General features: G+C 44.1%; 1 protein-coding gene across 4 annotated transcripts in view; it reads left to right on the forward strand.

The window, feature by feature from the left end:
• Positions 1 to 15,070, forward strand: part of MYO16 (myosin XVI) — a 576,627-nt gene that overhangs the window by 548,232 nt on the left and 13,325 nt on the right. For 3 of the 4 annotated variants that reach the window (XM_059378159.1, XM_059378158.1, XM_059378157.1), the window contains exon 34: positions 1,567 to 1,658. In XM_059378159.1, coding sequence (XP_059234142.1) covers positions 1,567 to 1,658 — 92 coding nt within the window. Of the gene's footprint in view, positions 1 to 16; positions 650 to 1,566; positions 1,659 to 15,070 lie in introns of those variants that run through there. The other variant, XR_009400078.1, reaches the window with a different exon arrangement.

Here is a 15,070-nt window from a genome sequence, read left to right on the forward strand (position 1 = left end):
CTTCCCCTTTGGTCAGACTCCTGGTCTTCATGAGATGTCCGTCGAGCCATGGGTGTTTGTCTTGCTTGCCGGCCAGCCTCTGTTCCCCCCACAAGCACCCACACTTCCACAGCCCTCTCCACGCGGACCCCGGTCTGTCCGCGGCCTCTGCAGCGTGGACACTGGTTCTACAGCCGACCCTCTGCTGACCTGCTGGTCTGGAACTCGAGCTTGTGACCATCTCAGAGTCCCATGTTCCCTTCCACCGGGTTTAGATCCCAGACCTCTCTGCTCCTGCGGGACTGGCCCCCGCCCTGCCCTGTCACCCGAGTCTCCCCCATGTTGTGCCCCAGCCCGTCGGACTTGACTGCTGCTTCCGGCCACGGCCTGTCTTCCCCGTGACCCGCGCTGCCGGCCTGTCACGTCCCGGTGGCGGCCCCCAGTCTGCCCAGTCTGGACGGAGCGAACCGCTTCCGTGCCAAGGCATTTGCATATGTAACAGGAAGACGCATCTGGCCTCGTAGTGTGACGAGGGGTTGTGCGGACCCCCCGGAGGAGCTCACTCACGCCTGGTCGTGCAGAAGCGCGCGGTGACTCGCCAACGGTCGGCCGTGCAGGACGCCTGCGGACGGTCAGTCGCCCACACCATCCTGGTCACTTATGGTTTTAGGTAAGAGCAGCAACCGCTTCGGGACTTCAGGTCTCTGGCTTGAGCTCGGCCATCCGGGGACTCTCCTCTCTTCAAGTGTTCATTTTTATTAGCAAATCACTTCTAACGCCGTTTGGCCCCTGTCTGCCCTGGGCTGCAGTCAGGGCTGACCTTGCTTGCAGGGCTGCCCCAGCAGCTGGGGGGCCACTAGCAGCTGGGATAGAGACCAGGGACCCTACACAGGGCAGCCCCATGGCTGACAGGGAGGCGGCCCGGAGTGTCCGCCGTGCGGAGGTCGGGAAACCCGGCTTCCCTCTTGAGTGATCCTTAGTAAAAGCCTTTGGCGCCTCAGAGGTGTTTCTGCATTATTTCGGGGGGACGTAAAGGTCCCCACGCTGGCTGTTTCTCCTCCGGGCTCAGCTAGGAGCTGCTGTGCTGGGAACGCGCGGCCGCCGACCCCTCCCGCGGGCACCTCCGCCCCGTCCTTCCTCCCGCGGACCGGCTCACGCAGCATCTGCGCATCCTGAATCTCGCCCTGCGTCCCCGCGACCCCACAGAGGAGGCGCCCGGTTCCTTCCGTGGCCATTCAGGGACCCCGTCCCCTCCGTCGTCCACGTGCTTCTCCCTCCACCGCCGCTGCTTCCCCGAACATCCTCAGACTCTGGAAGCCCCCACGGCCCCCCGGCCGCGTGCCCGCTCGGACCAGTTCCTCGTTCCCCCTTCATTGCTTTTTCCAGCGCGTCTCCTCGTCTATGCGGCGGGACCGCAGCAGTAGTTTGTGTTTCCTGCCCCCTTGGGAGATGTACTCCCGAGGAGCACTTACTGACCACCCCGTCAGTCCACGAACTGTGACGACTGGCGCTTACCGCGGCCCAGACCCAGCTTGTCTCGTCGGGGGCGGGACACACTCACCTGCTTCTCGGTGTTGACCTCCGCAGGTTTGCCTGAAGAAGACAGACTCTGCGGGTTGTCCGTGAGCAGCTCCACGACCTCCTCATCGCAGAGACCGAGAGAGAGCCACACCACTCAGGTAATGACCCTGCGTCGGCACGGCTACAACAGCGGCGGGCACGAAGCCGGCAGCAGGCACTGGTGAAGGTGGCACCAAGGGCGTGTGTCCCCCCGGACTGGAGAACACGCTTGTTCTCAAGCTGGCCCCAAGTGTCTTCCCCTCCACATCCTTGTCTCTCCTCCTCTGTCTCAGAGATGCCAGCTTCCTGCTGGTTAGAAAGAGAAGGAGAAGAATGTCCAAGACAAACAAAATTAATAAATACTTCTAAGTGGGTTATTGTAGACGTAATTTACGTCGTGGCATTTTAAAGTCACTGTCACGGGAAGACGATGCCACATCCCGGGAGTGATGCTAACGCATTCTCTGCACTTGACCCAGGACTCTGGGTGCTGGTGGCAGGGGATACAATGCTTGAGGCACCTGTGGCTTTATGCCACCAAATCTCAGTGACCAGCTCTGAATTCCACGTAACCCAGACTGATTTATAATATAGTATATGGGGCACCCAGGAGAGCATGTGGCTCTTGATCCTGGGGTGGGGTTCAAGCCCCCCGCTGCTGGGCGCAGTGCTTACCTAAAAAAAGTAGGTAAAGAAAAGAAAAGAAAATATAGCAAATGATCAGGCTATAAAATCAAAATGAGATCACAGCTCACGAAACTGCTTTTGGTGGGTTTTAGCAGTTTTTGTGTACAGGCTTAACGTGCCTGGCCTTAAGAAGTTCACCAAAAAAAGATTATCACTTTGAGGAAACAAAACACTAGGGTTTTTAGAAAGAGAAAGGATTTCTATCATATACTCTAGTGTTCTTTTTATGTTGAATTTTTAAACATGCTTTTAATCATCATCTTCAAAAAGATGAGTTTGCAGTCAAGGTGACACAACCAACGATGTATCCAAAAGCTTGTTATCGGCATATTCAGGATGATTGCTTTAGCAACAGTGTTCTTACTTTGCATGAAGCGATGGTACAGCTTTCGTGATGTCAAATATCTACAAAGAAATCTTTAAAAAGGGGTGCCTGGGTGGCTCATCAGTTAAGCATCTGCCTTCGGCTCAGATCATGGTCCCTAGGTCTTGGAATCGAGCCCCAGGTCTGGCTCCCTGCTCAGCGGGGAGTCTGCTGCTCCCTCTGCTTCTGCCCCTCCCCCCTGCTTGTGTGCGTGCTCTCTCTCGCTCTCTCTCTCAAATAAGTAAATAAATAAGATCTTTTTTTTAAAAAAGTCTTAAAAAATAAAGTCAGCTGCCTATCTGGCTGTTGTCGTAAAATCAGTAGTCCAGCCAGTGCCACATTTTCATCTGAATATTTGGCCTTCTAGACAGGTCCCTTGTTATCAGCTGAGATTTTTTTCTAAATAACACTGATGAGGGAGCGAGAAAAATCAATAACTTCAATCTTAAAACTAAATCTTGCGGCAGGCAGTCTGCTGAAAGCATTTCCAGTGACATAGAGGTGCTGGAAAAGGAAGAATACGTGGGTTGGGCGCGGAAACAGAGCCTCCTAGTCTCCCCTCTGCTCCTCGAGAGGCATTTGCTTTCCTCTGCAAGCCTCACAGACGCTTTATCTCAGGCCGTTCCCGGAGGGCACCTACTTGTAATGAACGCGGGTTTGGTTTTTATTATCATAAGACTGATTTCTGCGCCTTAGAGCACAGCGGTCGGCCCTATCCAGGGCTCCCGCTGCCATGAGGTTCGTAGAGAGAAGGGTGATTTTGCAAGAAAGTGCATAAGGTGGGCATCTCTTTTGTGGATTCGGCTAAGAAGCAAAGAGAGATGAGAAAGAGCCTCGGGAATAAGTTGCCATTCCTCGTGGTCAGTGGGGGCGCTTGGCTCAGGGGCAAACTCTCTGCCTTCAGTTGCCTTGTGGTGCCTTTTTTCAAGGAAGCAGGAAACCAGGCTCGTTGCCTTCCCGGCAAAAGTGCACGCGTCCTCATGGGAGGACACGTTTGTCTTCGCGGAGAAGTGCTAGGACTTACATCTCATGTGGCATTTCTACAGGAAACGTGGACACCTATAGACTTATCTTCATTTAGATTTTCTACTGATGCAACTAGGTAAGAATTCTATAAAGTCAGTCCCGGACTGACTGGGTAGATAGTGGTAAAATTAAATGTTGACTACAAATAGAATTGCTCGTTGCAGACGTCTATAGTCTAATTAGCATCATCCGTGATTTTAGTGAAATCTCTTTAAGAAAGACAAAATGCACAGGTGTTATCATACATAGAGAAAACAGGAAATCGATTCGGTAACTTGCCAAAGATCATGGCGAAAATTCAGTGTATGCTTGGAGTGGACACCAAGATCCTATGTCCTATTTCTGAGAATGAACTTACCAAAACCCATTAACAAGAATGGAAGAGTCATCCAACTTTTTCATAAAATTTGAATTGTTGGCCAAGACAAAAATCGAAGTAGCTGTGGCAGACATCTGTGACTCGGCGTTTCAGCCGTCCGTCACGTGTGAAGTTCTCTCACAATGAAAACACAAGGGGAGAGACTCACCCTCCTTCCATCCCTTGAGAGTAAGACAGAAACCGGTGAGCTGGGCTCCGTCGGTCTGTTGGATTATGGAGTGAGAGACATGTGATGGGAAGCACGAGAAGAGTAGATGTCGCGAGGGGGTGACACGTGGCGGAGGTGGCTCCCTTCTGTGACAGGTGTTAGAAGGCATAGGACCACAGCCAGCCCCTGAACCCGCCTCGGTGCCGCCCCCTCTTTGCCACGCCATTCCTTCTCCATCCATGCCTTTCCGTCACCTTCCAATACTCCACCTGTTCAGGCGTCCGGAGGTTTTGTTGCTTGCAAATAGGAATTTTGACCGACACTGATAGAGATTTAAGCCTTTTCTGATGAAGGTCGCTCCTTAATAAATATTAGTTGTTGCTTTCCTCGAGGGGTGGCGTAGAGACAATGCAGTTAATGTCCTATTCCGTTATACAGGTTTTACAAATCTGTAACACAGAACGACCTTACATAAAAGTAGTAAAAATAGGGGTGCCTGGGTGGTTCAGTGGGTTAAGCATCTGCCTTTGGCTCAATGATCCCAGGGTGCTGGGATCCAGTCCTGCATCAGGCGCCCTGCAGGGAGCCTGCTTCTCCCTCTGCCTGTTGCTCCCCTGCTTGTGCTCTTTCGCTTTCTCTGAAAAAAATAAATAAATAAATAAAATATATATTTTTTTAAAGTAGTAAAAATAAAATTCACTTGAAATATTTGAAAAGCGTGAAAGCTGGGACGTGCGCCCGTCTTGAACGTGGCTGAGTTCCTGGCGCGCTCCTCCTAGGGAAAGCTTGCCAGGTCCTTGCTGTGAGCAGAACAGCAGTCACGACCTTGCCGGGCCCCTGGCGCGGGGACACCCAGCAGTGAGTGGGCGATACCAGGCCGTCCGATGTGCCGGCTCTGCCGTGGGGGCGCGGCACGGGGGACTTGGCGGACCTTTCCACCACTCAGCTCTGGAATCTCATAGACTGTAAACGTCACTTCAGGTTGGGTTTGAAATTAGACAGTGTTTGTAAAAATCATATGCCATTTATCCACTTGCTGTTTGGGGAGATGTGATCAGCTTTTTACAAAAAGTGCGTGCCACTTAGCGCCGTGAGACCCCTGCGCAGTAGCCCGGCCGGAGGGACCGGCAGGGAGTGAAACGCTGAGAACACCTTCCAGCCCGGGGTGACTCGGCGTTTTTTGCTGGGCTTGCCATCTGCAGGCGGCCGGGAAACCTGACCCAGGATCCCCGCGGGTTATAAATAGAGCAAACGTGTGAAGCATGCGGCGGGCGGGGGCCAAGGCAGGAGGGTCCAAGGAGGGATGGAGAGAATGAAATGCCGGTTCTTGCCCTCAGCCTGAAGTGGCGGCTCTGCCTCTGCTCGGCGCTCTGGGCTGCGCTGCACGAGCCCTTTCCTCCCGTCGTCTGAACATACCTTACTGGGTTTTGTTTGTTTCTTTATATGGAAGATCTTGGGAGTCTATGGATTTTAGCCCGTAGATTCTCTTTTTATTATTACTAACGCACAGTGTATTATTTGTTTCAGGGGCACAGGGTGTGATTCATCAGTCTTACACGATTCACAGCGCACCCGTTATTCGTGCTCCAGCACGCACCCATTATTCGTTCCCCAGCACGCACCCGTTACTCGTTTTTACGTCTGCCTTTTTGCTTTTCCAACTGGTACTTCGCGTCGCTTTACTCCTCTCAGGTGTTCGCTCTCTGCCGCGATACTGCGTGGTTTGGGATCTTTGATTTTCATTGGGGGCATGTATGGTATTCCTTACCGAACTTTGTGTAATAATTTTTTAAAGAGCATAAGAACTTATTAATATCTGCCATATCCAAATACTCCTTGTCAGAAACCACAGAGGCTCTCTGATAAAACAGCGGCAGTCTAGCCCCCAAGAGCTTAACAAATAGGCAGCCCCCTCCCGACACAGCCACCGAAGAAAGCCGTACCATAATCAATGCACAATTGATCCGCAATCAACAGACAAATTGTTATGCGTTTTGTTTTACTGAACTATCCAAGAAACCCTTCGGTAACGTCACATATCAGCAAAAAGAAATGTTGCGGGGCTCTAAATCAAGCCAGCGCCTTCCTGGCTGGCATATCCATTGTATCTGTCACGTGGACTGCCTGAAATGTGTCCTGGCAGGGAAAAGAAACAGTGTGCTAGGAAAAATAACCAAACGTAGACACATTTAGTTCAGTCATTAAGGGATCATTCTAAAGCACATGGTAGGAATTAGAAATTAGATAAGCACTTCAAAAGGAAACATGTATGTATTTCATTGTAAGCTACGAACAGAAGCCGATCTAGCGTGGACAGAAAGCCCTTCCAGGCAGCAGAGGTTTGGGGGAATCAGTATGCACCCCTCGTGATTTCCATATTACATGCGAGAAATGAAGGCAGTAAATTAATTTGATGGTATGAGTTGAACGGCAGCATTTTCAACAGAGAAGAGAGCGATCCTAGCTAGATGCGTAGAAACTTGGAAAATAAAAAAACAAAACCAGGTCTTATATTTTGTATCTTTCCCTCATAAGATTGCACCATACATAGATCGAAAATGTATTCAAATGCACAGTGTTTTTCTAAGGAACATGTTGACTATCGCCAATGAAGAGATCGTTCAAGTTTAAGAAATATTAGGAGAATGAGAAATGGAAAGGTCTTGTGATACGTCGGCTCGCTCACCTTCCGGGTGGGGAAGCTGCCGCGAGCCCACACGAGTGCACCCGGGAGACCGTGAAGGAACGGAGAGGACGTGGTTAAGGGCAAACTCCATTTAACTCAAGAATTTCTGTGTTCAGTTCATTAAAAAGTTTAATTTTGAAAATTAAAGAAAGGAAAAGAGAAACCAAGCACGGAGTATGAGCCCCGTAACTGTTATTGAACTTGGGGCTAGAGAAAGGAGCGAGTAGTTTTCAGATTGATTCAAGAAAATCTATATAACCTGACAAGCCTGCCCTACAGTATAACAAGTGCTTAAAAACCATGTTTGCCATTTTATCTTGGTATTCTCCCCCCTCCCCCCACTGAGTCAGTATTCTGAACCTCAGTTCTTATTCTAACATAGTAGATGCTATCTAAAATATGCGGGAGATGACCTGGGGCAGCCCCTCCCCCAACCCACACTCATCTGGGATTTGGTCAAAATGGGGCAAGTATGTGGTTTTCAGAATATTTTGTGGCTGAATACCATAAACTTTGGGGAAAGAAGCACAGCGAGAGCAAAACACCCAACTTCAGTAAATCTGAATATTTCCCCATGTTTGCTCTGGCATCAGATATTTTAGGGACCATGAGTTTTCAGGAACTGTATGACCCAGTTCCTAATCCCCCACCCCTGTCCTGAAGTTAGTGAACAGCCCTCCAAGCCTGTTTGCGCCTTTACTGATAGGGATGTCGCGGTAAATTACATCGTGCCCGTAGCTCAGAACGGTTGCTTGGCCTGCTTTTAAAATGGTGTATCCCTCTGAGCAGATCACCCCACAGGCTGTCTTGCTGTTCTACTGGTCGAGGTGTTTGTCCCCCACTTTGACACAAGTTGCTTTCCTTTGCTGTTTTATTCTGGGTTAGCTCCGGGTTAAATGGAAGGGCCTGACGGCGGGGTGTCCCGCGGAGGCCAGAGGGAGGGAGCTGACAGCGGACACACTCTCCTTGCCTTCAGGTTCCCTCCGCGGACTCAGCAGGGAGCAAGTCTATTGCAAGAGACGAGGCCAAAGGAATGCACCACCGCCTGGGGAAGGGCAGGGCAGGGCAGGCCTCCCCCTGCTACCACCCCTGGCCCCAGAGAATAACTGTGTCCCTGGCAGCCCCATCGTCTTCCTCCAGATTTTCACAAGGTGGTCAGAGGTATCTCTCAGGGTCCTGAGAAACCCAGTCCAGCGGACTCCTTGGGAGATGCTGGGAAATGACGCTGAGTGCCCAGGGACAATATGGCAGCACGGACTTTCCCACCCAAACATTTACCACAGGAATCTAATCAGGTCATTAGCACGGATTCTCACTGGTGTCTCCAGAAGCTCTTTTGCAACACCTTCAAACAAAAGTTGTATTACTCACTTTTTAGGTGTAAACATGCCTCTTCCACTCTCTTTCTCAGAATCAGGTTTCACATATATATATATCCATGACATTTCTTAAGAAAAACAGATCTGCAGTTTGACCAAGGGGAGTGGAAACTTGATCAAAGCCAAGTTTCCAAATGATGACTGTTAGAAACAATGCTACAGTGAAAATCATGGAGTATGCCTCTAACTCGTCAGTAGGGACAAATATCCAAAGTTTTCTGCTGCATTTCAGGAGATACACATTTTCAACATGGAAGTTTCTGCTAATTATTCTCCAAAACTGTTGTACTGAGTAATACAGCTCTAAAAGGGAATATTTCACATTTCTGTTTTGGTAATCTCTTGGTTTAATGAATCATTTTTTTTTAACCAATGTGATTAACTGTAAAACAGATCTTATTATGATTTTGTTTTGCATTTCCCTGGTTGCTGTGCAGTGTTTTCATATGTTCTGACCATACCAGGTCAGACCTGGTAGTCTGAAGACATCCTTTTCTTATTTCTGAACTGGTTTGCATGAGTTTCTTGATGATTTGCAGGAACTCTTTACATATCCTGGATGATATTCCTTGTCAGTTGCAGGTATGGCTAACACTTGGCTTATAGTGTTTTCTTCTTAGTCCAACCCCAAGTTTGTCAACTCTATTGATCTTTTAAAAATAACTTTTGATTGTATTGAGATACTCTTATTATTTTTCTGTTTCATTGGTTTCTGTGCTCTTTGGTATTTTCTTCCTTTTGCTTGCTGCTTGCTCTGGGTTTATTTGTTCTATTTCTAAGTTTCTTAAATAGCAAGCTTAGATCATTGATTTGATGCCTTCCTTTTTGCCTAATAGTATTTAATGCAATAAATTTCCACCCCTCACTATATTACCTGCATTTGGAACATTCTGATACGTTTTGCTTTTATTTTCAATCAATTCAAAATGTTTTCTGCTTTCCTGTAGGACTTCCTCTTTGACTACTGTTTTTACCTTCCAAATATTTAGGGGCATTCCAGATATCTTTTTGCTTTTTATTTCTGGTTTAATTGCATTATGATCTGATAATATGCTTTGTATAATTTCAGTTCTCTCCAATTTGTCAGGAATTACTTTATGGCTCAGGATATCTTTGTGGGATTTCCACGTGCACTTGAGAAGAAGGTGTAGTCTGCTATTGTCAGATAGTGATCTGGAAATGTCTATTGGGTCAGGTTGCCTGACAGTGTTATTGAGTGCTTCTCTATCTTGGCTGATTTTCTGTCCACTTCTTTTATTGAATTCTGAAAGAACAGCATCTAGTCTCCAGCTATAATTGAGATTTTGTCTCCTCTTACTTCCAGTTTCACAGTTTTTACCTCACATCTTTGTAAGTTCTGTTGTTAGATGTGTGATCCATTAAGATTACTACATCTTCTTGATGACTATATTTATTTACCATTATGCTTTTTTTTCTTTTTTCTTTCTGCTGATATTCCTTCTTCGGAAGTCTACTTTGTCTGAAGTTAATATAGCCACTTCATCATTCTGTTGGTGTGTTTTTTCCATCCCTTTAATTTTTTTAGACAACTTTTTAAAGATATAATTCACATATCATACAATCCACACCTTTAAAATAATACAATTCAGGATTCCTTAGTATGTCCTCAGGGTTGTGCAGCTCTTACCACAATCTTATTTTAGAGTGTTTTCATTCCCTCCTCATCCCAAAGAAAATCTGTCTCTTTACTTTTAACCCAATTATGTCTCCATGTTTAACTCATGATTTTTATAGAAAAAAAATGGATGAATCATGTTTATTTTTATCCAGTCTGATGGTCTTTGTATTTTAGTTGGTGTGTTCTGACCATTTACATTTAGTGTAATTATTAATGTGATTGGCTTTAGGTCTGTCCGTTTTCTCTCATGCTCTTTTTCTCCACCATTTTTGTTCATCTATTTCCCAATGGTGCTTTCTTTGGGATTATTTGAGTATTTTGTTAGGACTCTGTTTTAATTTCTCTTTCGGTAGTTCAACGGTGTTTCTTCATATGTATTTTTTTCATAGCGGATTAGCAGTTGTAATGTATACACACCTAACTTTCAGTCTATTTGCAGTCAACCATATATTGTTCCTTTACTGACCTTTACTTTATAGTCACCACACACATTGCATCTACAGTCGCAAATGTGTTACATCTACATTCTTTATAGTTGTGCCATATGTTACATCTATTTTATCGTTGTCCCATACAGTACACCCACATACATTGAATATCTCCTCCCAGGCAATGCTGTCACTTTTGCCTTGAAATGTTATGCATGCATGAGACAACTTCAGGGGAGAAAAATCTCCTTTTTATTATCCCAGTACTTACCATTTCTGCAGCTCTCCTTCACTCCTAAAGTTCTGAGTTTCCTTCTACTGTTTCCTTGAGCAGGTCATTCACAGCTGATCGAAGAATGCTCCTAGTTTTCCTTAATCTGAGTGTCTTTTTCTTCTGCCTTTATTCTCCAAGTTCTGATTCCCCCCACAATTCACATGTTTTTGTTTACCTTTCTGGTCCTCAGATAGATGTGCATTTTGTCCAAAGTTTAGTCATAATTACTGAGAGTGATGGGCTGCTGTGGAGTTAACTTCACTGTGGCCCAGCTGATGTATTTATCCCACAGAAATTTATAATGTTAATGTAGTCAAATTAACCCTCATCTTTATAGGTTATGCTTTCTTGTACTGTTTTAAAAAAAAACTTTCTTTTCAAAAAGTCAAAGAAAAAATCTCTCTTACCTTGCTGTCATAAAAATCTATCTCTCTATATTTCAAAGTTTAGGGTTTGGGGTTATTTGTTTGTTGAGGGTTTGTTTTTGTTTTTGTTTTTTACATTTAGGAGTTCATACTACCTGTACTTTATTTGTGAGAATAGTGTAAATTTACAATACAGTTTGACATTTCTCTGCTCCAATAACAATTGCCCCATGCCTTTTATAACATAGGACCATACTTCCAACTAACCTCCAATGCTGAGAACATTGCCTGAAATGGACTATTCTCTGCATTTATCTGTAACCTTCTAGGTTTTTCTTTAATGTTACTTTCTTCTTGTTGGCCTTCCTTGAGCATCGCTTCTCATCAAAGTAGTTATTTGCCTCTATAAATTGGTTTCTGTAATTCTAGAATTCATATATCCTTTTATATAACCATTTTCCTGTATTATAATTACATGCATGTGTGTATACCCTGCAGACTTTTGAGCATACAGAGAATGCATTGAATGCATCATAATCAGTTTTGCATTCCAAACACAAGCACTCAATAAATTGCCAACTCTGTGTAATTGTCATCTGGTAGTGGCTTCAGATGAATTAAGAGAAGTAAACTGGTAGGATATTTCCTAAATTTGTTCAAATATTTAAACTCCGTCTCATGTTAAAAATGTACCAATAAACTTGGCAAACAAAATCATAGGCAGTTGCATTACTGGTTAGAGGATATTAAAGTCACATTTTATTTGGTGATTATGTTCTAAAGTTGGCATGATTTGTGAAAGTCACATACAACAAGAGAGACTCTGAACATCCCTTATATTGCCTGTAAAAGAAAAAAAAAAAAACAGTGGGCTTTTATGTTTTATATATAAAACAGTACACTTTTAATGTCTACAACTCCATACAATTATATAAAACAACTTAAAGCATTAATAGCATAATATTTTGAATTCTAAGAAACTGAATTGCACAGAATTGAATTTTCAGAGGTTCATTCATTCATTCATTCAACAAATATTCCGTGTGGACCAACTTGTGCCAGGCACAGATCTAGGCACCTTGGTCTACAAAACCAACATCCTTGCCCTCATGGGACTTAAATTCTAACTTTGAAAAGCAAACAATAAAAAATATTTAAATAGTGCATAATATACTAAAAGGAAATAAAATACATTAAGAAAAGTAATCAGGATAAGCAGACCTGGGAGTGACCAGAGTGGATGTAGAGGGAGATTGGGTTGAGTAGCGACTTTAAGAAAGAGGGTCAGCAGAAGCTTCATTGAGCAAAGACAGAGTAAGGAAGTCAGGGAATGAGCCATGCTGATGTCAGGGAGAATGCCTCAGTTGGGGGAACAGTGAAGACCCTGAGACAGCTGTACACCTGCGTTGCAAGGTGGCCAGTGTGGCCAATGGAGCACCAACTCCATGAATTACTAGATGTTTAGATGAAGAGAAGTTGTAGTTAACATTCATTCTAAGCGTTAACCCTAGAAAAGGGAGGCTTTTACATTATAAATGATAGCGGGAGGCTAAATGTAAAATACGAATTATGAATGTACAGTTCTTTTTACGAAACCATTTACCAGGGTTGGAAATTCTGGTCTGCTCAGAATATAAGTGAAGGTAATTGTTTGCCTTTTCTGTGAGTGGAAATATAGATGAACAGAGCTCTAATTTTGCTCCAGATAAGGGAACTGGGAGCGAGGCCCCCGGGAAGCCAGGCTGCGTATTCCCTGCCTAGTTAGCTGTGGAGCTCTGGACACTGACGCGACATGTGTGAATGCACAATTCTGGAAGGAATGGATACTTTTGCCTTGTGCTGAAATTGTGAGCGGTTAATTAGGGTGAAAAGATTTATTTTATTCAAAATAAAAGAGGGGTTTATTTTCTGACCTTAGTCGACCTCGAAGACAGGATTCTTTTCTGATCTCTCTGATTACATTATTATTTGAAACTGTCATTTTGTATTCCTGACTCCGTCAGAAATAGGCTTTAGAACAAGCTGAGCTGTGGTATCGGGAAGACATTTCATGAGCTCAATGACATCAAAGTCTGGATTTCTGAATCCCAAGTGGATTTAAATTAACTTTATGCACGTCCAGATGACTTTTATTATCTATTTTTGGAAAGAACTCTTGATTAAAAAGATTTGCTCTCATGTGTTGCCTACTTTGGCAAAACCTTGTCTCTTCTCCTTCCCAACCCTTCCTTCTATGTTTTCCCTTTGCCTATGTTGTCTAGCATTTTTACCTGCGGGATTTGGCATGACTATGTCTCAAAGACACTGTAATGGACCTCAGAGTCATAGTGACTGCCACTGTGCCCATCAGACCCATTTCTCCTGAGACACAGAGCTGCCCGAGTTTCCCAGATTCCCTCATGGTGCAGAGCAGACCTGTCATGGACACCAACTCAGGGGAGCGCGAACCGTAGTGAACTGATCCACTTCCAAGCTTGGCCCCTACAAACCCCCCTTTTGCCTAGTGCTCCATATCCTTCCCCATCTAAAAGCTCGGTACAAGATCCCAGAAGGAGCAAAGCACACTCAGGACAACACGGAAGGCCACCCCTGACCAGAAACACCCGTTTCATCCTTCATCCCAACGACGTACTTCTTTCCTCACGGGCCAGTGCTGCTTATGGTCTGCCCATGGTGGAGCTAACTAATAGCCTCTCATTTACTTAGTTTAGTGTTGCACGTGTGCGGCGAAGCATGACTGCTCTCAGTACTTCGTTATCTAACTTTAACTTCCGTTTTGTAGTAAAAATTATTTAAGAGATCAAAAATCGTACCTGCTAATGATACCATCATTAGAATATCACTTATTAGACATTGTAATACAAAGTAGTGATCAGTGGTGTGTATCTATATATATAAATATATATAATTGTGTATTTATATATATAATTGTATAATATGTATATTTATAAATTGTATATTTATATAAAATTGTATATACAATATAAATATACAATTACATGGGACGCCTGGGTGGCTCAGTGGGTTAAGCCGCTGCCTTCGGCTCAGGTCATGATCCCAGCGTCCTGGGATCGAGTCCCACATCGGGCTCCTTGCTCAGCAGGGAGCCTGCTTCTCCTTCTGACTCTGCCTGCCACTCTGTCTGCCTGTGCTTGCTTTCTCTCTCTCTCTCTCTCTCTAACAAATAAATAAAAAATCTTAAAAAAAAAGTTCTTCAAAAAAAATTAGAAAATTAAAAAAATAAATATACAATTACATATATTTATATAAATATATAAATATATTTAAATTATTAATAATTAAAATAATCATTATATAATTTATATACCTTTATATAATATCATATATAATATAAATATCTATGTATAGATACATTATGAATGTATTAATTATAAATAATTATAAATAATATAAATACAATAGTATTTGATTCATCAGAAAAGAATCCTATCTATGAGGTCTACTAGGTCAGAAAATAAATCCTTCTTTTATTTTGTATAAAATAAATCTTTTCACTATAATTAACTGTTCACAATTTCAGCACAAGGGAAATTAAATATATATAGAACCAAAGCTTATAAGTCCTAACAAGTGGTCTGTCAGAAATTCCTCAAAACCGATAGACTTCATTTTCCTCAAGGACAAAATTAATCCCCTATATCAAGTTGGACACCCTGAGAAATGTTTTCACACTTTTAGGAACTTCTTGCTGCATTAATGATTGTAAAGGAGCGCCTTTCTTGCCTCCAGTTCTCACTTTGATGCGGGCAACGGGTAACTAAATTTTGGAGGGAAAAGTCAAGGTTGAGGACAGAGAATATTCCCTCCCCAGTGCTGCAACTTCCACAGCCAAGGGAATCGCTAAACTGTGTCCCTCTCCTAATTAGAGCTGTTTTTAAAAAATCTTCTTGGATTAGATTATTTTATTAACATCTAGTTTCTTAGGGTGTTTTTTTTTTCTCTTTCTTATTTCATTATATCTAATGCCACAACATACAGATTGTGGTTGTTCCCAGAAAAAAAAAAAAATATGATGAGACATTAATAAATTAACAGATAATCTGTGTCCTTCGCAGCAGTGCGGGTCCCGGCCCGTTGAACCAGTGAGGAAAGGGTTCCTCTGCGACCTCTCTGTCCTCCAAAGCTGTGGAATACT

The sequence above is a fragment of the Mustela nigripes genome, chromosome 15 (assembly GCF_022355385.1).
Source record: "Mustela nigripes isolate SB6536 chromosome 15, MUSNIG.SB6536, whole genome shotgun sequence".
NCBI lineage: Eukaryota > Metazoa > Chordata > Mammalia > Carnivora > Mustelidae > Mustela > Mustela nigripes.